A 23,054-nucleotide genomic window follows, 5' to 3' on the forward strand; every position below is an offset into this window, starting at 1 on the left:
CCTTAAAGGCTGATAATTTTAGTATTAAACATATGACCATTTTATTTTTGCTTTTTAGCTAGTTGCAGAAGAAGGAGGATTTGATGTAGTTTGCAAGGAGAGAAAATGGACCAAAATAGCCACTAGGATGGGATTTGCTCCTGGCAAAGCTGTGGGCTCGCACATCCGCGCACATTACGAGCGCATTCTCTATCCTTACAACTTATTCCAGTCTGGAGCGAGCCTGTTGGTAAGCTATATTGAAGCTAACTGAAGTCCAATTAATTTAGTAGCCAGTCTGTTTATATATATATATATATATATATTTTAGTAATGGAATATTTCCAAAGACTGCATTTTATGCTTTATGGATGGCGTGCAGGCGACAAGATGCAGTCTGTGGTGTTGATGCAAGCGATTCAGAAAACCACAGGCAAACTTTTAATCAAAAGTAAAGTTTTTAGAAGTACTCTTCAAGATAACCTCTTGCTGACTGCTTTGAATACTATCTTTTTGCATTTTCTTTGTCGTTTACAGAAGAAGCCTCATAACAGACTTTCAGACTTCTATATAAATTTTTTTAATCCTGTTTTGTCAAATGCAAAATAAGACTATATTCACAGGTCCTTATAGGTCTATCTCTGATAAAGCAAGTGTTCTGGGTCATGTGCACATATGGCCTGCACACATTGAGTGACTGAGGAACTGTATCAAACTTTGCCAGTTCTGTGGCTGTAACTCATCTTGCTTTCACTAAGGGTGTCCCAAGTCCAAGTGTGCTTCATGGGTGTTGCAGTGTAGTTAACAGGGTGGCTTGTGACTTTTTTTCAAGCTTAAATCTTCATCCTTCTTGCTTAGATTTGGCCATTAAAACAAAATTCAGGGTTTGTGGAGAGTGAAAGCAGCATAATCTCTAATGAAGAATAGGGCTCTTCTTTTAGAGCAGTAGTGATTTATTTGGAAAACCAAAATAGGTTGCAGTTGCCAACATGCATTTTTATTTATCTGAAGCACTCTTTCCACGATGGTCTTCCAAAGAGAGGCGTGTTGACCTTTTTTAAGCAGTAAAAGCCCTAATCCTGTTACAAGCATGTCTCTGTCTACAGAAATCAACACTAGCTTTTTACATAAAGCTACCAAAATGAGGGCGGGAGTTGACATAAGTCAAGAAAGGTTGGAATTGAAGGATTTTTATTTAGCTAGCAATGATCACTTCTCAGTGAAGAAGAGCTAGATTCTGCAGACCCTTCAGAAAAAACAATTTAACTTGTGTAGGTTTGAGTGTTTTGCCAAAGGAGGATAAGAACAAAATAGTGTTGCATATAAAAATCTTTGTGCTAGGGAAGCTGCTGTATCAGAATATTTTGCCTTGCCTCAAACACATTCACGTTAAGCAACACCATTTTCTGAAGGCATTTCATGAAAAACCTCATATGTTTTTAGGTCTGTAAATGTGGATTTTTATTTTTTTTTAAGCTGGTGTGTTTTGAGACAGTTAGCTTTGCTTTCATATTTTTGAGGTGCAGTTGCACAGGGAAAGATAGAATTAAAAGTTGTAAAAAAGTTAATGTGGTACCACACTTCCTTGGAAATGTAGGTTCCCCATGTGAGTGTCTGTCATGCAGTTAGTGGTTTACATTCATGGTTTTCTCAGTAGTGGACCCTTTTAGAAGAGAAAAGCCTTCTCAAACAAGGTCAGTCTTTTTAAGTGTAACTTTCCAAGCTCTTTCTTGCAATAGGCACCTGACATTTGTTCCAAATTGATGGGTTTAGTGGGTGCAGTTCTGGGAAAAGCTACGTATGTCTGCGTAACTTTTCTTTTTTTAACTCCTTCCCCCCAAAAGCTGTTAAGATACTCCCCTCCCATATGTGGCAGAGATACATATTTTCAGTGGACTGACAGAATCCACAGAAATTTCTTGGGTTTCATTCAGTTTTTGCTCTTTAAGATTTGTCTTTTTTTTTTTTTTTCCTTGCTGACAATGTTGTCTTCCAACTGAGTTTGTTTTGCAGTACGTTTTCTGAGGAAGGATCTTGGATGAGATTCTTTTTTGGCTTGCTTCCATGTGTTCTCAGCGAGTGGTGCTTTCCCAGATGCTTCTTGTGTAGGTGTCCATTTTATTGTATGTCTGTTCAGTGCTTTACTATGAATCTAAGCATCTGTGACTTTTGGTTTTGGAGAAGATGTAGCTATTCGGTTTGACGGCTGTCAGTTTGAGATGTGTAGTTCCTTCTTGTAAGACTTCAGCAAGCCTTTTGAGAGAAACTCTTCATGCAGTCAGGATGATCATCCACAAAAGATTAGTGCATGCATTCACTGGATTCTTTTAACATTTTTTTTTAATTGGTAGTACTTGCAGTATTCATTGCAACAGTCAATATTAATTGACTTTTTTTTGCAAAAGCCGAAAATATGGAACAATGTTGTTTCCACTGATGACAATGCCATAACTTAAATTTCATCCAATTCTGTGTATAGCATTAATTGTTTGTGTGGCTTAAATATATGTTAAACTGGCTTCAGGAGTTATTTTGACCAATGTCCCAGCTGAAGATATTTCTGTATACATACTAACATAGTGAAACTAGGAGCTGTTCAGAGGTTAACAGATTGCATGTTTTTATTAAAGCTCTTGTTCAGTTAAACGGCAAAAATGCCTTAAATCAACCAGTTTCCAATACTCAAAGCAGCTCTCCACAGGGGTGTATTTATTTTATTCTTATCTTGAAACATTGGACTAGACAGGTCTTGGATGTTTGTCTCCAGAGTGGTTGCAGTAAACTTGTTGCTGTACTGGTTGTTTCTGTCAGTGCCTCGCTTATATTCTCAGCCCTTGTAACCACTGGTGTGGTGCTGCAGCATCATGCTCTATGCCCGGAGGGATAAATGTCCCCCTATGTGAACTGATGTGTCCAAAATCTTTTGTCAGTGCACCTTCTGTGATGCATTGGCCAGATGTTTGCATGATTTGAAATGCAGCTACAGTCTGGGGGGCTAGAGGTGGTCTTGTGGTGGTCTGGTTTTCAATGAATATGACTGGTTTAGTGATTCTGGGTCTGGTCTCTTCCAAACTAAGGCTTTAATGTCCCGAGTGAGGTTCATGTCCAAAGATTTATATGTGTATGCCTCTAATAAAGATGTTTCTGTGTGAGAGTCCTCTAGGACCCTTTATTGTTACTGGAGAAGAGTAAGCACCTCTGGATTTTGGTGGCTCTTATCCTCAAGTGGCTATGTAGCAGGGGTAGGCCAGTTGTATTCTGCAAGTACAGGGAGCCTGGGTGATTAGCTTATGTGTAAATTACTGCTTCATAAACATCTAAACCTGGAGGAGATTAATTCTGTCCCTATTTTTCTTTTTTTTTTCATCTTTTGACATCCTGGAGGCCTTGTGAACGTTCCTGCTGTGTCCTTTGATTGCCTGCTGAAGGATCTGCTCGTTCATGGTTTCACCTTGATGGGCTTTTAATTTACTCTCTGCCACCGTTTGGAGTTCAGGGATTGTATGTGCAACCATCTTCTCAGAATATAATGAGATCATGATCACAGGCTGGATCACAATATGTAGGATGAGCTTATGGTAAATTATTGATAGAATCTTAACCTTAACAAAAAGGCTCTGCTGGCTGGGGGAGAGGAGGACTGAAGAAATGGCAGCTAGTGACCTTGGTTACAGGCGCGTGCTTGCAGTTGATAAGGTCAGTCTAGGAGTAAAGCAGGTTCCGAGGAGTTCCTTTTCCTAGGTACAGCTGACAAAGTTAATAAAACAGTCATTTCATACTGCTGCTTAGCCTTTGGGTGCTGGGACACCAGGAAACGTTTCTGCTTAAGTAGTTGTTGAGATCTCAATGTTTAGGAAATGTCTTCTGGGCTTTTTCAGTGAACAGTGACAGTGCTGCTTGTTGTTGTTTGGACAGTACACTGAAGTGAGGCAAGTTATGCTTTTTGTTTTTCTCTTTCAGGGTTTCATCTTTCAAGGTTTCATTACTCTTTTGTTTAGGAAAAGCTGTTTGCCTTCTAGGTATTTGCTTTCAAGGATCGTATGTCCTCTGTTATAAGGAGTAGAAACTTTTTTTTTTTAGTGAAAGATTTAGGTTTCACGTGAGGACACAAGTCAAGGAACCAAATTCTATCCAAGCAATCCAATTTGGCAACATTCTGTGTAGCATTCATCTCATTTGCTTTTCTGTTTTCTCATTTTTATATTTTTCGTACTTGCTTGTCTTTTCTGCTTGTCTGTTTTCTGTCCTGAGAAATTTTTTACTTTCTCCCACTGATGTGAATTCACATCATCTCCTTTCAGTGTGAACTTGATAAGGGGAAATGCTCTTCTGAAGAGGCAGCTGCAGTGCTCTGTCCTCCAAGTGTGCAGCACAGGAGCGTGCCCAACTGTGAGCATCAGCCAGGACTTGCTGCTCATGAGCATGAGCTGCAAAGTTGGGTGGTTTTGTGTATTTAATGTTGAAATTAAGTCAGACATTTGCTTTCAAAGTATAAGTCTAGAGCTTATAAACTCTTAAGATTGAAGGCGGCTCTAAAAAAGAGAAATTCCAGAGGTGTTTTTGAGCAGTGTTGTGGACTGTCTGGGGGGCATGGTTAATGATATCCTGCTACCCTTGACTGGTGCTTCTTTTTTGTTAAATACCTATTTCTTTCAGTATAGGCTTGTCTTATGAAATACTGCTGCTTCTCCTTTTCCATCCCCCCTTCTGACTATCATTTGTTTCTGAAAGTGATTCTGTGCTGGCTACAGAGCATCAGTCCTTACGCCGCTGTAGTGGTTCTCTTGCAGTTCCTGTCCTGTTTCTCTCTTGCTGAGAAAATGCTTGTGATGGCAACAGATTAACAGAACGATGGAAATGTGGATCCAGTGACTCATGTGAAATACTTCCTGACAACATAAGACTTTTTAGTTCTTTAGGATTTGTTGTTTACTCATTAAAAACTGTTATGTTTTGTCTGCTGTTACTGAATGTTGTGTGGCTTGACAAACTTGGAATTGTCATTAATTATTAGTTTTCTTGCCAAATGTATGCAGAGTTTTCAGCAATTAAATGGGTTCATTCAGCAACTTGAAAGAACTAAAACTGTTCTTGCACCTCCTTCTTCCCTTCTGCCTTTAATTCATGCAGCAGAGTTGTCCTTTCCGAAACATAAAGAGAATATAGCTTGTAGCTTCTGCAACATTTTTCAGACAAAATTGTATTTCAGTTAGAAAGGGATGCGTGATAGGCTGTAATTTACTTTTATGGTTTTCTGTATGTGGAATTACAGTAATGCAACCTGAGGGCACTGCAGCAGTTTCCAGTATGCTGTTGATAGTCTCCAAAAGCACCATCTACTAGAAGAATTGGTATTGGTATTCCCATAGAGAAATGTTTGTTGCTCATAACATTTAAAGGATGACTTCTGCTTTATTTAAAATCCTTTCTTATGGTTACTGCATTCAGTAAAAGGGCAGGAAAAAGTGATTTTGCGACCTGTTCAAACAGGTAATGCTACAATTGTCATAAATACTGTTTTTATTAATTCATTGCAGTAATAAGTAAAGCCCTGCCTACGTTCTTTCACGTTACCCAGGAAATTATTCTACACAAACTTTGTATTAGAAGTGGAGGCAGAAATCAAGTAATCAAATTGTCTGTTTAGTGCCTGCAGAAACCAGATCTCACCAGTGACACAAAGGACAAGGAATATAAGCCCCATGATATTCCACAGAGACAGTCTGTTCAGCCATCTGAGACTTGTCCACCCGCTCGTCGAGCAAAACGCCTGAGAGCAGAGGTGAGAGGATCTGTCTTTATGAGGGCAAGTGCTCTGCCGTGGCCGAGCTTGAAACCATAGTGCAGTGATAGTTTGCCCAGCCGCGTGGCACGACTTTTAAGTTAAGTTACAGGACAAATGTTATTTCGATCGGATTGCTAAATGTATATGCATAATAAACAGCTGTTTTATCTCTTTCTTTGTAATTGTTACACATACCTAAATGTTCATAAATTCACAGATAATGAATAGTATGGTAAGGATTGTGTGATACTTCTCTAAAGTGTGTTACTGAGGTTTGGAGTGCTGAGAGGCTCTTCTACTGACGCTGTTCCACTTACACATTAGTTATAAGTGTGTACACTATAATAATGTTTTTAGCATGATTATAAATAATAGGGAGCTCAGACACAAATACAGGTGACAAATTCTAGAAGTGAAGCATATCTTTTGCAGCTTTGATCTCTGTCATTTCCTCAAAGAACAGGCAGCGAACAGTAGTTATTCTCTAAACATGTTGGGAGGTTTCTGTAAATCTTTCATGAGTTGAAGCCAGATGTTACAGCAAAGAAGGTTTTTCTTACATTAGTGCTATTACATTTCATTTTTTCCTCTGAGTTCTATCAATTTGCGATACTTTGACCATGCAATAGAAGGAAAAAATTGCATAACGTTAAGTCGGTATGGTTTTGTACAATCAAACAAGCTTAATCTTGCATGTGCTTAAGAAATATTATCTATTTGGATAAACAGACAAATGTATTGATTATATCTGCATGGAGTTCTCCTGTGAAGGCGTATTTTAGGCGATCATTGATGTGTCTCCTTCACTGCTGGAAAACTGTAATACTGTGACTTCAGCCTTTCCAGGCTGATGTTCCTGCCTTCAGAGATTACTGTTTCTTTTGTTTGAGCAGATGAAGAGTAGGAGAGGCTTGTTCCCGGGAGACTGTCCTATTAGTGGTGACATCATGAGTTAGGAAGGTCATGATTGACTCTTTGTTTATAATCCAGATTTCTATTTAAGTTTGTTTCAGCGTCTCTATTAACTCCATTATTGTAGTCTTGGTGTTTGTTACAACCAAGTAGTACAGCTTCACTGTTACAAATTCTGCCTACAAAGTCTGCTAATTCTTAAGATGGCTTTAAAAAACCTTAATTGTTTTCTAATCAAATACCTGGTTACAAGCAGACTTACAATTCTGAGAAGAGCGCAGTAGTTTGATCTGAAACTTTCCATTTGAAGTATCTGCCTGTGGTTGAAAGATGCTAGCTCTCATATATCCTTTAAAGATTAACAGCAAGGCAAACACATGCTAAAATTTTAGCTGTTCCTCTGAGAGGGGTGACAGATGACACTGACTAACAAAGAGTGCACATTTCTGTCATTTCTGTGGAAACTAACTGCCCATACTTAGCCAAAATGCAAGGCTACCCTCTCAGCTCTTTTCCCTGAGCACTGATGTCATGCACCTAGTTTTTGTGGAAAGAATATACTTGATTAAGAATAGAATTGAAACATGCAAAGCTAAGGCTGAGTTAGGCAGCATGTACCCACTCTGTTAGCAAGGAGCTGTAGTGTTTTAAGGTAATAATTTCCAAAAATTAAGATTTGTTAATGTGTTTCTGTTCCATTTCAGTGCAAAGTCCGGGAGTCTGATTAAATCCATTTTATTCTAGATCAAAGCTACAAGCAATTGGTTTTTGCCCAGACCTGATGCAAATTAGTAATGTTTGGTTAATGTGTCTCAACTTTTTGCTCTAATGAGATATACAAGGGTTTGTAAATGTCTTAAATTGTAGAACCTAGGTTCATTCTCATGTTTAGCATTTCCTGCTTTTCAAAGGTTAACCATCCAGTGTAAAACTTTAAAATAAGTGAACTACAGGAAAGTACTGTAAATCATTCTTACTAGCAAAAAATACAGCCTGTGGGATAAGTGTTAGTTTGCAATTGCAAGACACATACAGTTTTGCCTTGCCTTTTCCTACTTGGTGAGTAAACACTGAAGAGATGATGTTCATAATTAGAAAGGAAAAAAGCAATAACAGTCATAGGCTGGTTTTGAAATGCAGAGTGTTCACATGCTCGGTGTAGAAAAGGTAAGTGTAAAAGACCAGAATAATATTGTGGAAGTGACAGTGAGATACATTGGTATGATAAAAGGCTCAGGCAAAAAAAAAAAAAAAATGCTCTTGTGAAGCTAAATATAGCCCTAAGCACAGAATACGGATGCAATTCATAGAAGTTAAAGGTGCAGAAGATGGGACATCTATTATTGCGTTGCTTGAGGATTGGTGCAAACTCATCCTGATTCAGTATTACTAAATATAATGAACAGTAATATTTTTTTGGCATATCTTAAGCCATGGGACCTCTGCCTGATCTCATAAAGGCATAAAGAACACAAAAAGTGAAAGGAAAATAATGTTAAAACCACCTCTATAAAAATCCAAACCAACCAAACAAAAAAGCCTACCAAAAACTCCCCAAACAGAGCAATGACAAACCCTGCCCCTTCAGATACCCGCTGATGGATTCAGCTGGCAGTCACGCTTGCACAGCTGGGGCAGCAAGTCCCGTTATTTGGGGTTCAGGGGGTGGCTGGTAGTGGACTGGCTTGTGTGAGTAGCAAGGGTGGCCGCATGACCCCATTGCCTTAAATTAGGCTTAAAAAACAGCAGTATTGGAGAAACCCATCTTTATGCTGAGACATTTGGGAATGTTCTCCCACAGTCTCAAAACTTCAGGGAAGAAATAAAAAAATTAAATGGAAAAACTTTATTCTGTCTTGAAAGTTCCACAACACACTTGAGTTCCCTGCTTAGAAGATCAGAGCATGTTCTGCTTCTCAAGAGAAAAAGAAAATCTATGAAAACCCGCAAGTTCCTTGCTCCTTTGTTTCTTATCAAGTTCCACTAAAATAAAACTAAACCCATGGTATCGTTACTGGCACAGGCTGTTTGTAGGATTTCATTTCAAACAGGTTGTTCTCTATGTTATTTCTCTCTGAACCCTTTTTTTTTTTTAAAAAAAAAAATGGAATACAAGCATTTCAGAAAGTCAGGTTGCCTTTTTAGATATATTCATTTGTAAGTAAATGAAGTTGTCAGAGTTGTTATCTGGCTTCCATCTGCCTGGCTTTTTCCTTGAACAAGTCGGGTTACAAGGTTTAAGACCTCCGTTGTACCTCTGCGAAGTGTTTGTGTCTCACATCAGCTGGTGCTCTGAACCTTTGCAGTCCTCTCAGCACTGATCAGAGTGGATTAAGAATCGTATGCAGAATTATTATTTTTTTTTAATTTGGAAGATGAAATTGTCTTTTTTTTTTTCACAGCTCTTGTGAGTATTGAAATATGTACTTTAAAACCTTGCAGGATCGGCCACCAGAGTTACTCAACTGTAGGGAGTTGCAGAGTATTAATTAGGTGGGAATGGGCATCAGAGTGCTGGACTTTCTCCCTTCCTGAGACTCCCAGCAGCTGCGGGGTGCAGGATGGATCCCTGGGTGCGCAGCCTTTCCTGCAGCACCAGCTGCACATGCTAGAACCCTCTGCCCCTGCTTGGGTGAGCAGCTGTGACTTCAGGTGGCAGTGAACGCTTTCCCCAATACAGGTGTGAAATAAAGGTGTTCCATCTAGGGGCATTACTGATTTTTTTTTTTTTTTCCTTTTTTGTTTCCTTTCTTTCAGGCAACCAATATTAAAACTGAATCTGACCCTCCAGAAGCCAGAACTCACAATCTGAGACGTAGAATGGGATGTGCACCTCCAAAATGTGAAAACGGTGAGTGGCAAGTGGGGAGCGAAACAAAATGTGAATGCGATTTCTGTTACTTTGTATAAATTCATTTTAAGACCTGAGTTGAATTCAGCAGTAGGAACAATTCAAAGTATTTAACAAAAAATACATTACTTCTGTTAACTTCATTTTAAAATTGGAATTTATTGTAAAAGTTCTTTTTTGGCTTTGAAATCTTTTTGTTTGTTTTGTAAGTGGTTTCTTAAGAAAACGTAAGATGTTTTCTAAGTTTTCTTGAAGATATTTTCAGTTGAAAAAAATTCTACTTTTTGAAACTTCACTATCTCTTACGGAGCAATCATAAATGAGATTTGAGCCATGTTTCTAATCTGTATTTTAAATAGCTAGCATCAATCCACTATCTTTAAATAGAGGAAACACTTTTAAGAATGTACTGAACTTCAGATATTTTTAGGAAAGAATTTGAAATCGGGAAATGAAGGCAAAAGATAGTATGTTGAGAACTGAACAATAAGGTTCCCATAATATGACTTCTAAATTGTGTCTATCAAAAGTCCTGAGTCTGTTGTTATCTGACCTTAAGAAATAATAATTTCAGACTGAGAAGAAATGTTTAATGTCACCAAACAGAAGAATAAGCTTGTTGACAAATAATTTGGCAAAGCAAATATAGCAACCATTTACAACTAATCAATAATTAGTTAGTTTCTTTTGTTCATTCAAAATATTTTGTCTTTCCAAGTATTCATGTAGATTGTGGTCTTTTTTTAAAATTTTATAGTTTTTTTTTTCTTATTAGGAGTATCTCTAGGCATTAACCTCTTACTTTCTCCTCCTGAAGAGTAGAAGGAAAAAGCTCTGGACAGTTTTTTAATGCTTAAATTTCTGATAGGTGTAGACATTCTTCTCTTTAGTATCTTTTTTAGCTCTTGGACTCCGAGAAATGCTTGGGACTGTCTCATGTCCAGGTGCAAAGGCCTCTAGCTCACTTGTAACTTCAGCTAAGAACTTCATTGCTCCCTTGTCTTCAGCACCAGCACCCTGGGGTTCTCCACATTCTGTTGTATGGGTTTTCTGGGTCTTTATAACGTCAGGAATGAAGACTTGATTAGGGACGTTAGATAGTAGGAGTGTAAGACTGTAGAGGAACTGCTTTGTCTGGCCTGTTCTGCTGCATGCTCGTCTTTTGATGATACGTTTTCATGAAAGCTATCACTAGAAGAAACTAAAGTGTGAAGATTGTCGTAGGAAGCTGGAGTGTTGTTTCATGTCTCCATGTGACATGCTGCTGTAAAATGGATGGAGTAATTCAACCACATTTTTTTAACATCACGTGGAAACAAAAACTTAGCTTATGAAGATACTCATAATTTAAATTAATTTAAATGGGATTTAAAACACCCACTCAAAAAATGTGAGCTGTAATAGTCATTGCTAGCTCGTGATTGTGTGCTTGGGTTTTCTGATAATACTGGCTTCTTGTAGGCATTGGAGGTGTTCAAATCAAAGTGTGTGTATGAGACAACAAATAATTCAACAAATAACTCCGCGTTATGCTGCCTAACAAGAAATAACAAATCAGTAAACAATAGCAAGTAATGCTAAGCATTAAAACATTTTGTAATATCCTCATGGATTTTTTTTCTGTTGCACCAGAAAAAGAAATGCATAGCGCAGTGAAACCTCCTGAGAAGAGGGAACATGCTGGGGAGCCAGAGAAAGACAAATCCAAAGTCCGATCTAAAAAACCCACTAATGCTGTGAGTATTTTCTGCCTTCCTGCTGCTTTGTACTGATTGCAGGTGTTTCTGGGTTTCCTTTAGGTGTGCACTGAAATCTCATGTCATTTATGTCATAGTAAGGACTCTTGTATTCTTCATGTAACCCCGTGCTTGAAACAAAGCAGTATCTGTGCCGGCTGGGATAGACATACTCAGAATGCTTCATGCTGTTACAAAGCTGAAAATGACAGGATAGTTAAGTTTCATTATCTATAACTGAAGTAAGTTGTTTTCTGTCTCCAAGGTAGAGTCTCAAAATTTTGAAAGAAGAGTCCAAATAAAGTGGTGGTTCTGTGAGCTGATCTCTCCCCATTCCCTTTAACCTCAAGTGAGCTTTGGCACCTGGCTCTCGGGCAGACCCGACACCCACAATTTCAGCACTATCTTGGAAGCTTTGTTGTTCAAATGTTTCTTAAAAAAACCCTGTTCCTACTCAAACTCTCCAGACACCACCACTCCCCCTCCAAAAAAATGCCAAACTGAAAGCAATGGTAGTTTGTCCCACTCTTGAGAAGATAATACGGAGATTCTTTCTGTCCCTGCCACCTCTTGGGTCCTTCCTAAAACCAGAAGTGTTCTTTGTTTAATCCACGTCTATGGCTAGATACCTGAGAATGAAATGTGCGAATACAAGAAGCCTTGACCACCCCACCCCCCAAACAAAAACATGCTTGTGGGGAGAAGCAGGAGATGCTGCCGCGTTTTTTAACAACATAAGACGACAGGGTCTGCTTGCCCTTGTGGTTCTGTTCTGCATTTGAGAAGAGCCTTCCAGCCCGTCACTAGCGAAGGCGCAGGACAGGCAGCAGACAGCCCTGCTCATGTTTGGGGTGCCTGTGCCTTTTCTTGGGGCTCGGCAGAGCCCACACCTGTAACAGCTGCCCCCTGCCCAAGGCACAAGGCTCCGCTGGGAGGCTGCTGTCCTTCCAGATCAAAATGAAGGTCTTGGCCAGTGTCTCTGGGGGAAAAGAGGAACACTCGCGTCAAGAGGAACCCCCTTCTTTCTTCTGAGGCTCCAGACAGTTGGGCTCGGGGCGGGGAGGTAGAACATCTGTGCATACATGCTGCATGTGAGAGCAACCAGAAAAAGGCTTTGTGAGCCATGGGCTGGGCTGGGTTGCCCCTGCGGAATCCACAGCGCTGCTGGGTTAAATCAAGTCTTCTGTCTTTTTCCAGGGGGGGAAAAAAAAAATACATGGAAGAGCTTGCAATTCTTGCGGTCCTCCCTTAAATTACAGAAGGGGGTTATTTAAACTTTTTATGTAAATGTTTTGTGTTTGCTTGTCTCATTTCCACTTCAGAGATGAGGTAAAAATAATCTTTGGCAAATGCCACAGATGACCAAGTTACCAAACTGCTCTTCTACCATGAGTTACCGTAAGTGCTCACATTCCCTCTCCGGCAATTTTTTGTTGCAGGTGGACTTGTATGTATGCCTGTTATGTGGCAGCGGTAACGATGAGGACCGTCTCCTGCTGTGTGATGGCTGTGATGACAGTTACCATACTTTTTGTTTAATTCCACCCCTTCATGATGTTCCCAAAGGAGACTGGAGGTGTCCCCAGTGTTTGGCTCAGGTAATCCAACAAAGCCTAAAAGTTAGGCTGAAGGTTACTTTTTTTGTTTTGTGGGTGTTTTTTACACTTTATCCTAGGGGTTGGAAATACAGTTTGTTATTAAGGTAGTGCAAGCAAGGTGATAGAGGGTAAAGCTAAAATGAAGACTGGGCATGCCTCAGATTGGAAGGCTATTACTTGATACTTTGGAGCCAAAAATGGCTATGCCTTTAAAGAATATGTTGGGCTTTAATCGGCACCTTTCCTCTGTATTGAAAATTGGGAGTCTCACTGGGTGCTTCATTGTGGGGGTCTATGTATCTTTTTTTTTTTTTTTGCTTTGCTCTAGAGGAAGGAGAAATTGAGCATGTTACTTCACTAATGTTTATGCAGATTTGTAAGTGTATACTGAATAGTGAATTAAGCAGTACTTTCTTCTTCTGACTGTGCAACTTGGGGAAGTAATCTTGTTTTGGTCAGGTGTCCTGCCTTCTTGCCCATCAGATGCTGTAATAGTAGCCCATTTGTGTAAAATCTGAGCTCAGATTGTCTTGTATTACAGAAATAATTATATTTTTAATTGCAGGAGTGTAATAAGCCTCAAGAAGCATTTGGTTTTGAACAAGCAGCAAGAGACTATACACTTCGTACATTTGGAGAAATGGCAGATGCATTCAAGTCGGACTATTTTAACATGCCAGTACATGTATGTTCCTGTATTTACTCTGATGACATGATGTAATCTAAGGTTTTTGTGCTTAGTCAAAATACATAACTTTTGAGGGGGAGAGGGGAATTGCAGTTTTCAATGGGACAAAATCGCAAATCAGGGGTTCTCATTTACATCGGTGAATCCTTGTTCTTGCTGGTGTCATGGTTTCTTGTTCCACTGACTTCTTGTTCTGGTTTGGGTTTTTTTTCACTTCTGAGGAAGTTCTTGTAAGGAAGGGAATACTCTCCATCACCCATTCCTGAGAGAGCAGAGCAGCAGCATGTCCTGGGTGGAACCACATTTCTGCTACATTTTCTTTTCTTTTGTTGAAATGGTTTTGAAATGGGGAAATGCTTCAAGCTAATGGAGGTTCCTCTCTGAGAGAGTTTTCATGTACATGCTTTTTATATAGTGATTCCCCAGTATATACTCCTTGTTTTCCTTCTTATGCCTAGATGGTCCCCACCGAGCTGGTTGAAAAGGAGTTCTGGAGACTCGTTAGTACCATTGAAGAGGATGTGACAGTAGAATATGGAGCTGATATTGCTTCAAAGGAATTTGGCAGTGGTTTCCCAGTTAGGGGTGGGAAGTTTAAAGTTAGACCAGAAGAGGAGGTAGGTCTTTATTAGTTCACCGTGTATTCTTGTGTTGCAGTTTTTCATCAAATAAGTTTCTTTGGTTCAAAGGACAATAATGGAACTGGGTCACAAAGTGTTTGTTTTGTGTAGCTGGCACAGTATTTGAAGAGAAGAATTACATCAGAGTTTTGAATAAATAAAATTTGCCGTGATGAGATATGAAAAGTCACAGGTTTATCCTAGAAGTTATTTATTAACTTCTGAACTTAAAAAAAAAATAATAATACATTTTAACAAAGCAGGTCAGAATCAGGTGCGTGAAAGGAGCAAAGACAATGGAGGTTTTGTTCTTTGATTCATTGACCCATTTCATAAATTTTTCAGTTGGGAAAGACACTTATTTTTCTGCTTCTCTTTTGATAGTTTTTCTCTCTTTGTTTTTTTTGCTTCATGTTGTATAAACCTGTGGCTGTTGTGTTCATTTTTCAGGAATACCTTGATAGCGGCTGGAATTTAAACAACATGCCTGTGATGGAGCAATCTGTTCTTGCTCACATCACTGCAGACATATGTGGAATGAAATTACCCTGGCTATATGTAGGAATGTGCTTTTCTTCATTTTGTTGGCATATTGAAGACCACTGGAGCTATTCGATTAACTATCTGCATTGGTGAGTTTGAGGAATAAACAGCCTGAGAAGCAGTCTCCCTCTCATTCCCCCTTCCCCTTTTTAATTAGAGGACTAAAACCAGATTCATAGAGTTTGGGCCAGGATAACCCTTGCAGTCCTGTAGCAGCAGGGTTAAATCTGACAGTGTGGTTCCTGCATTGATTTGCTTTTGGACAAGAGGTCATATTTTGGAAAGAGACATCCATTCCCAGTTTTAAAAAAATCCATGAGAGGTGCAGCAGATACTCCATCAAATGTTTTATTAAGCTCAATGCAAAACTAAAAACCATGCAAGTTATTTTAAAAATCATCTAGCTTCAACTAACAATCTTAGGATCCTGCACATATTTTTTTTTTTTTGTCTCTTAGATAGACCCATTCTATCATAAATCCTCTCATCAAGTGAACACTTGTCAGCTGTAATCAGGACAGATCTTTACCATCTCTTCGATATTCTAAATAGATTGAACTTCTTAAACTTCTCACCTCACAACAGCTTTTCTAGAGTTGAATTATTCTTGTCGCTCTTCCTGAAACCTGTCAAGCTCCTTCACCGTTCCTGTTTGTATAAGTATTCCAGCAAAATGGTGAAATTGTGTCTCGGCTTTCAGTAGGTTGTCTTTTTGGTTATTCAATTGCTGCTGCTTGAAGTAGCTGCCACTGTAGCCCAGTCCAAGTAGTCAGTGACTTAATTCACTTGCTTTGTTCGTACTTGTCATAGAACAAATGTTTGAGTGAGGCTAAGTAAACAGGATTACATTGTAGAAATGATCTTCCTTGTCATTTGTTGCTTTTTTTGGTCTGGGCCTTCAGTCAGGCTAAAAACTGTGGGAAGGAGAGGAGTCTTTCTGTTTGCAGTAGAAACTTCCTTTCTCCTAGGAGAGCTTCCCTCACTGTTGTTAGAATGACATTATTTCCTCCATAATTAGCCCAGATTGCATTGGTGTTTGCAGTCAAGGCTGGAAGGATGCAGAAGTGCATACGTGTGTCTGTGCACACCCATGCACATACGTTCACAGACACGGGTGAGAGTTGCCCTACCTGCTTGTAATTTATTTCTCTGCCAGCATGCAAGTCTTGACATCCTTTTTATTTGCAGATACTCTGTATTTCCCTTCAACTTAAAGGCTCAAGTCTGGGGGGGTTTACCTATTTGAGAGCAGTGTGTAGGTGAGGTTAATACTGTTCTTGGCCAGAGTCAATCTTAATGACCTGCTGCTGAAGAGACAATGAAACTCTGAAAAGACTTCAGAAGGCAGGACTCATTCTTGTGAAATACTAGGGATGGCATGTTGGGCTTCAGTGTCCCGTGTGCCTTGAAGGAGCTTGTATCCTGGTACGGTGTTTTAAGTGGATAATTCCAAGTGAACCAGGCTAACAGCAGCAGACCTTTCATAGGGTTGAAGGCAATAGTTCTCCTGCATGACTCTAAATCCTGTTAGTTCTTGAAGTGGTGAAAGGAGAAAAAACCAAACCTTTGCTTCTAAAGACGCTGGCAAGTAACTAAACAAGTAACAATTATGTCAGTCTTGATCAGAGGAAGAATTACCATCATTGATGCTAGGATTTGTAAAGGTAGGAATGTGGAGCTGTCAGGTAGCAGTGCAAGAATTTATCCATTCTGCAGCTTGCTGCCTTCATAAGGCTGACAACTTGACTCATCCATTAGGATTGTTATCTTTCTGTTACCTGTTTTCCTGAAGTCCGCAGAGAGCCCTGGTACCAGTATCCTGGTCCAAGTTTAGCATAGTTCATAACTGCTGTCATCCATTCCTTGGCCCTGACACGTATCAAGGAGCAGAATTCTTGACTAACCCAGTACTGGGTCAGGAAACAGGATAGATTCTGCATCTCCAGAATTGTTCCAAAGTGATGACGAGGTCCAAGGCTGCATAGCTGTCCAACACTGCATAGTGACAACTCTGCTATTCCTTGTGATACCAGTGTAACTGCTCTTCCACAGTCCCTGCTAGCTGTCCCCTTCGCCATGACAGAGGTGCTGTTCTGATACAGGAATAAGCTTCTAGGTATGAGGGCTGATAAGCTTTTGGATTCACACTTCACTCTTCCGGAATCTTCCCAATTGCTTCATGGTTTATGGAAAAAAAGAACACTGTTGGGTCAGCTTTACTCTGCCATCTCTTCAGGAGTCTTGTGATAAGGTGACTTGTCTGTTATCTTCTTTCCTAATACCCTTTCTAACATCATTCTTCATAAGGGATTGGAAGACATTTTCATCTTTGGTGCAGTGAGCCAGCTTCATTGGAAACCTGAAATAGTATCTACTGGAACTTGTCTGTGTAATCTTAGTTTTCTCAACTGGCTTGCATTGGGTTGAGCTGTTGCTAAAAGTTCTTTGTTCCTACTCTGGATGTGGATTATTTTTTTCTTGATACCTTTTGCATATTTAGAACTTTAGTTTCTACTTACTGTATGCTGCTCTTACGGCCATTACGCGCAAGACAGAGAACTGTCTGTGGTTGGTAGATCCAAGAGGGCATTTGTGTTCATGGTAAAAGACAAACAGCTTGTTTTGAAGTTGTGCTGGAATCAGCAGAACTTCACTGAGAACTTCTTCAGTCTTTTAAGTATGTGCTCAGAAATGTAGGCAGTTAAAAACTTAGTTCTGGAGGAGGGACCTGTGTAAAATGTGAAGATTCAGGAAGGTACATAATTTTTGCATTCCTTCCTGGTGATAAACCCTTCTTTTGAAATGGTGTATTTTAAAGCAGAAGACTGAAAATGTAACTTACAAGATTGCTTATATTTAACTTTTTTTAATAATCTTGCAGGGGGGAGCCTAAAACGTGGTATGGAGCCCCAGGGTATGCAGCTGAACAGCTGGAGGATGTAATGAAGAAGCTTGCTCCAGAGCTATTTGAATCTCAGCCAGATCTCTTGCACCAACTTGTCACCATAATGAACCCGAATACTTTGATGGCCCACGGAGTGCCTGTATGTTGTTGGACTCCTGTGCTACTCCCCCAAACCCAACCCTCTCATTTGCGCTGAATTCTACTTCAAAGCTGATAATTTAAGCCACTTTCATTACAGAGATGGTGTGGTAGTTTCCGTGTGTGTGGTATCTTCCTCGTCTAGTGTAACATGCCAATATGAACAGATGGGCAGTGGAGTCATTGCTTTTGGAATTGCTTGGCAAACTCTTCTCTGGAGATCCACCTTAGTGTATTTCTGTTTCTGTATCTCAGCTGGAAAGTTTAGTCTCGACCTGTGAAACAATGGCAGGAGCTCTTCATATGTCTGTTTAATCAGACACAAATTTTTTTGGCAGAGTTTTGGCAAGGGGCCAAAACCCGGTCTTCCTTTGTCATCCACATCCTCTTATTTTTCCTGGTTAAATTCTTAGGTATTTAAAAACATTTTTCATCAGTCTCCATCATACTCCATACTAGATTATTCATGGGAATTATGTCCCTTTACAACTTAATTAGCTTTTGACTAGCTGACCTTGGGACTTGAAGGAAAATCTGGAAAAAGCAGCAAAATTTGAGGTCCCTGCTACGGTTTGAGAGACTCTAAAACGGAAAGATGCAGGAAGACCTGCCTGCTTTTGTGTTGATTGTATAGCACCAAAAGTATTAGATTTACAACAGTATAAACTTTTGATTAGGTTCCAAATTTCACTTCTCCTTCAGCTGCTAATTGAAGAGAGCCTTGCCTGTGTGCTACCTGTAGGGCTAGCAAAGTGCAAAAGGCACAGACAGCTGACCTAAAATGGCTTGGAGCGCGGGTATGGCTGAATGAAACCCTTTTGCTTTCTAGGGTTTTGTATGACAAGTTACCAAATGCCAGTTGTAATTTTTGGGCTTGTGTTTTAAAACTATCTGAAGTTGACATAGAAGTTAATAGGAACTGGAAATCCGTATTCGCTTCACAGACTTCAGTTCTGTTTAGGCTTGGCCTAATGCTTGTCTGCCTTTTCTCCTAGGTGTATCGAACCAATCAGTGCGCTGGAGAGTTCGTGATCACCTTTCCGAGAGCTTACCACAGCGGCTTCAATCAGGGTTTCAATTTTGCTGAAGCTGTGAACTTTTGCACAGTTGATTGGGTACGTTCCAAAACCTGTTTTTCATTAAGTCTGCAGTTCCAAAGTTGTGCCTAGCTAATGTACAGCTCTTACTGCTGACACACAAATCTAGTCCACAGATCAGAAGGAGCCTGTTGCTGGAAGCTGAAGGTCTTTCTTTCCTGTAGTGAACTGTGGGCTTTCTCTGGTCCGTAAGGTTTAGTTTGAAATTGTACACTGGGGCTGAGTGATGTATCTTTTACAGCAGGAGGTAAGTACGGTCCTGTGCATGCCTAGAATATGAGAAGCACCACTGCTCCTAGAATCTACTCTTTTTGTGTCCCCAAATTCCATTTAAATCATCAAGAGCTGGAATGGAATTTTTCTGTTCATTGCACTGGGATTTTTCTGGGAGGTGCTTTCTAGAGCTGAAAAACAAAGCCAACTTGGACTTCTTTTCTACTTCCCCTTCTGTGATTAAACTGGATGACACATTTAAACACCCATTAAAAAAAAAACAATTAAAGACTTTGATAGTCTTCTTGGGGAGAAAATAATAATTGCAACTGATGTGAGTACATCCTCTTGGATAGCAGAGGTCCTGTAGGTTTTTAGGGAAGAATACTTAATGAGAAGGGAACAGAACATTTTTGTGTTCAAACAAGAGGTTTACAGACCAGTACTTTATTTCCAGTAACCTTCACTCAGCCCATTGAAACAACAGAGGCAGGCACACATGACACTTGTTAGGTTATAATAATTTATGAAGGTTTTTGTCTTTTTTCTTAAGTAAAAACAAATGGAGGGTAGTTGCTCCAAATTTACAAGTAATCATTTCTCCTTCCCAGCAAATTTGTCCAACACAGTGTTGCCTGATCTTAGAAAGATCCTTTGAAGCTACTGATATTTCAGATTACTCCTCTTCTGTTCCCCCCCCCCTCCAAGAACAGTCTTAGCTATTTGTAAAAGTAGCCCATCTAAAAATGTTGCTAGATTTAAAAAACATCACTTAGAAGTAGATGACTAAAACTGGAGGGAAGCTTTTTGCATTGCGACTGTGTTCAGATATCAGTTGGTTTGGTTTTGCTTTTCCTCTTGTCCTTCCATGAATTTCATACTGGACTCACACGTAACCTCGTTGTAACCTGAGCATCGCTATCCACTTGGCCAGTGACAGCCTTAAAGTAAAGCTAGGAGTAACCTGCCCAGCTCAGAATTAATTGTTCACGCTGCCTGGGGCTAGTTAGGGACTCTAATGGTTCATGGAGTCAGCAGTCTCTCCTGCTGCAGCGTAGTTCATGTCCTACATAAACCAGCCATATCATTTGAGAAGGTCCAGCGTGCCCTGCAACTGCCTTCAGGGCATCCCTCCCGGTAAGAAGGGGCAAGTGTCTGTACTCTTCCCTTTGACGCTTCCCCAGCTTCTGTGTGTTCTGAGCTTGGGTCTTCTTGAGATTGCCGTGGTTTAGTGACCTCGTTCCCCCGACCTGTGGTCTCTTTGGACCGTGTGTTCCCCCCATGAACCCAGCGAAACAGCCTGCATCCACAGTGCTGCTGTAACGGAGCTGTACACCGGCCTGCTTGACAAGAACTCAAGAGTCTTGATTTCTCCGGTTTTACATTCTGAACTATGAATATTGTTGCTAGAAGGTTTTGTCTTGGGCCTTTCATTTGGATAGTTTTTGCTCAGTAGAAAAAAAAGTTAAGTGTCTTAATGTAATTTTCAAAATAACTCTTCATTTATTTCACGGTTTTCCGTGCAGTTACCTTTGGGTCGCCAGTGTGTGGAACATTACCGTCTGCTAAACCGTTACTGTGTGTTTTCTCATGACGAGATGATCTGTAAAATGGCTTCCAAAGCAGATGTTCTTGATGTTGTGGTAGCATCTACGGTTCAGAAAGACATGGCTATTATGATTGAAGATGAGAAGAGGTTGCGTGAGAAGGTTGATAAACTGGTGAGTTGTAGGAAATAATATTGTAATGAATGATGGAAAGAGTGGTGTGAAAACACGCTGGCACTTGTGCTGTGTTGTCAGTAGAGCTCTGTGTAGTACCTTCCTGAGTAGCATTGTTGATTTTAGAGAGACCACTTGGGTAAAGAATCGTTCGTTGTGCATCCTGTGTTATCATATGCCTTTTAATATTGTTCAGAATGTCTCTTTTAAAGTAATGATTCTTCTTCCAGTAAGTTAGTCAGAATAGCTGATTTTTCATTAACCAAGATTTCTATCTGGTTTTAATATCTTATTTCTAAACTTCGTTATTCCTTTAATGAATTTAGCTTCTGATGTTTTAGCTTGAAATAATCACCTCTTCATTAGACTTTGAAGTGATGTAACCGACTCTTTGCAGGGAGTGACTGACTCGGAGAGAGTGGCTTTTGAGCTGTTCCCTGATGATGAGCGGCAGTGCTTAAAGTGTAAAACCACCTGTTTCATGTCTGCTGTTTATTGTCCCTGTAAACCTGGATTATTGGTATGCTTGTACCATGTTGAGGATCTCTGTTCCTGTCCCACCTACAAATATAAATTGGGGTAAGCTTTAGATGGCAAACAATACTGTGTTCTGGAGATATTTATGGTATGTGTAGATATTGCAGTAGTCTAGTGCCTGCTTTGTAATGGTGCTAGTCCTGGTATGCTGTTTTTCTCAGTCCTTTGCAAATATAGTGCCCCCAAAACAAAGTGCCTTTTTTTCCGCTCATGTACAAAGACTTCCTTTCCAGCATTCAGCTCTTCTTGCTCTGTAATAGCAGATGTTGCTGCATAAGTTAGTTTGCTTTTTTATTTGTAGCAGCAAGGTCATCATCCCTTACATCCAGTCTTTGCTGAGTAGTATTTTTAGCTTTTGTTAGCTTTCCTTCCTGTTGTCATCTTTCCTTTCCTGTTGTTTGTTTCGTCTTTGTTATACATGAATGTAGCTTGTCCTAAGAATTTCACAGTTGTTTCCATTGTAATGCTGAAAATGCTTTTTGAAGCAATTGCAACATTGCAGTTGTCTTAGGAGGAACGTGGTGTGCTTGTAGGTCTCAATTACATAACCCTGGGTGCGTAGTAGATGGTTTGTGTTTTATGGGTCAGTACATCTTGATGCCTCTCCCTTCCACCCCCCTGCTCCCCCTGGTTTTTGCTGAAGAGCTTGAATTCTGTGCTGCTTGCAGGTACCGCTATACCCTGGAGGAACTCTATCCAATGATGAACGCGCTGAAGATGCGTGCAGAGTCATACAACGAATGGGCTTCCAATGTTAACGAAGCTCTGGAAGCAAAAATTAACAATAAAAAAAGTAAGTATCTTTTTTGTCTGCAATGTGTAATTTTAAATGGCTAATTTTTCATTTTTTAGTTTCTGAACCTTAACAACTTTTGTCTTATGTGACGCTCAAAAGAAATCATATATTTACTTTAAAACATGGAATTGTATTTTAGCTGTTATAGTCCCAGAAATTATGCTAAGCTGTCCCTGCGTGAGAAGATTGTAGATCACTTTGACACAAAATATAACTGAAGTTGAAATAGAAATATATGTAATATGTTGTGTTATTCAGCTGTACCATTTAAAATCCATCACAAAGGGAGACTTTTGTTAATTTAGTATCTTTCCCAAAAGGTCTCATCAGTTTTAAGGCTTTGATAGAAGAATCAGAAATGAAAAAGTTTCCAGACAATGATCTACTGCGACACCTCAGACTGGTTACACAGGATGCAGACAAATGTGCCTCAGTTGCACAGCAGCTGCTTAATGGCAAAAGGCAAACCAGGTAAATGTTCCTGTACGTGTTTGCAACACGATGGCGTCACTGAAGATGGATGCCAGTGGCCAGTGATAGATGCTGATGTTCTGTAAGACTTAAAAAATGAAAGTAATCTTTTTGTCTTCTCAAGAGAGCCATCTTTTACAGGGAGATTCACCTTTACTACATGTAACAAGTTAAGCATCCTGAGCTTTCAGTCTCCTCTTCCTCTCTGTTTGACAGTGGGGCAGTAAATCCATTCTAATGTTACCCAAATGGAAAAATTGGAGTGGTATTTGCAGACAAAGTAACACCCAACAAGATACAGTCCACTTGTCTTTGTGGCATGGGGACTGAAAATCTGTCAGTGGTGCATATGGCATTATATTCATTACACTTCATGCCTTGTGGAAAAGTGTCTTAACCTCCTGAGCCGATGATGATGGGAATACTGGAAGGGAACAGTATGACAGCAGGACAGGTACAAAGGG

At 39.8% G+C, this 23,054-nt stretch overlaps 1 protein-coding gene across 1 annotated transcript in view; it reads left to right on the plus strand.

Annotated features, from left to right (window-relative positions):
• The window catches only part of KDM5B (lysine demethylase 5B), a 55,738-nt gene that overhangs the window by 15,676 nt on the left and 17,008 nt on the right, over positions 1-23,054 (plus strand). The window contains exons 4-17 of the mRNA XM_055820019.1: positions 59-229; positions 5,627-5,761; positions 9,434-9,527; positions 11,160-11,263; positions 12,703-12,861; positions 13,427-13,546; positions 14,008-14,166; positions 14,620-14,801; positions 17,594-17,756; positions 18,751-18,870; positions 20,592-20,786; positions 21,184-21,365; positions 21,992-22,116; positions 22,440-22,590. Of these exons, the coding sequence (XP_055675994.1) occupies positions 59-229; positions 5,627-5,761; positions 9,434-9,527; positions 11,160-11,263; positions 12,703-12,861; positions 13,427-13,546; positions 14,008-14,166; positions 14,620-14,801; positions 17,594-17,756; positions 18,751-18,870; positions 20,592-20,786; positions 21,184-21,365; positions 21,992-22,116; positions 22,440-22,590 (2,060 nt within the window). The remainder of the gene's footprint in view (positions 1-58; positions 230-5,626; positions 5,762-9,433; positions 9,528-11,159; positions 11,264-12,702; positions 12,862-13,426; positions 13,547-14,007; positions 14,167-14,619; positions 14,802-17,593; positions 17,757-18,750; positions 18,871-20,591; positions 20,787-21,183; positions 21,366-21,991; positions 22,117-22,439; positions 22,591-23,054) is intronic.

This window comes from Falco peregrinus, chromosome 16, assembly GCF_023634155.1.
Source record: "Falco peregrinus isolate bFalPer1 chromosome 16, bFalPer1.pri, whole genome shotgun sequence".
NCBI lineage: Eukaryota > Metazoa > Chordata > Aves > Falconiformes > Falconidae > Falco > Falco peregrinus.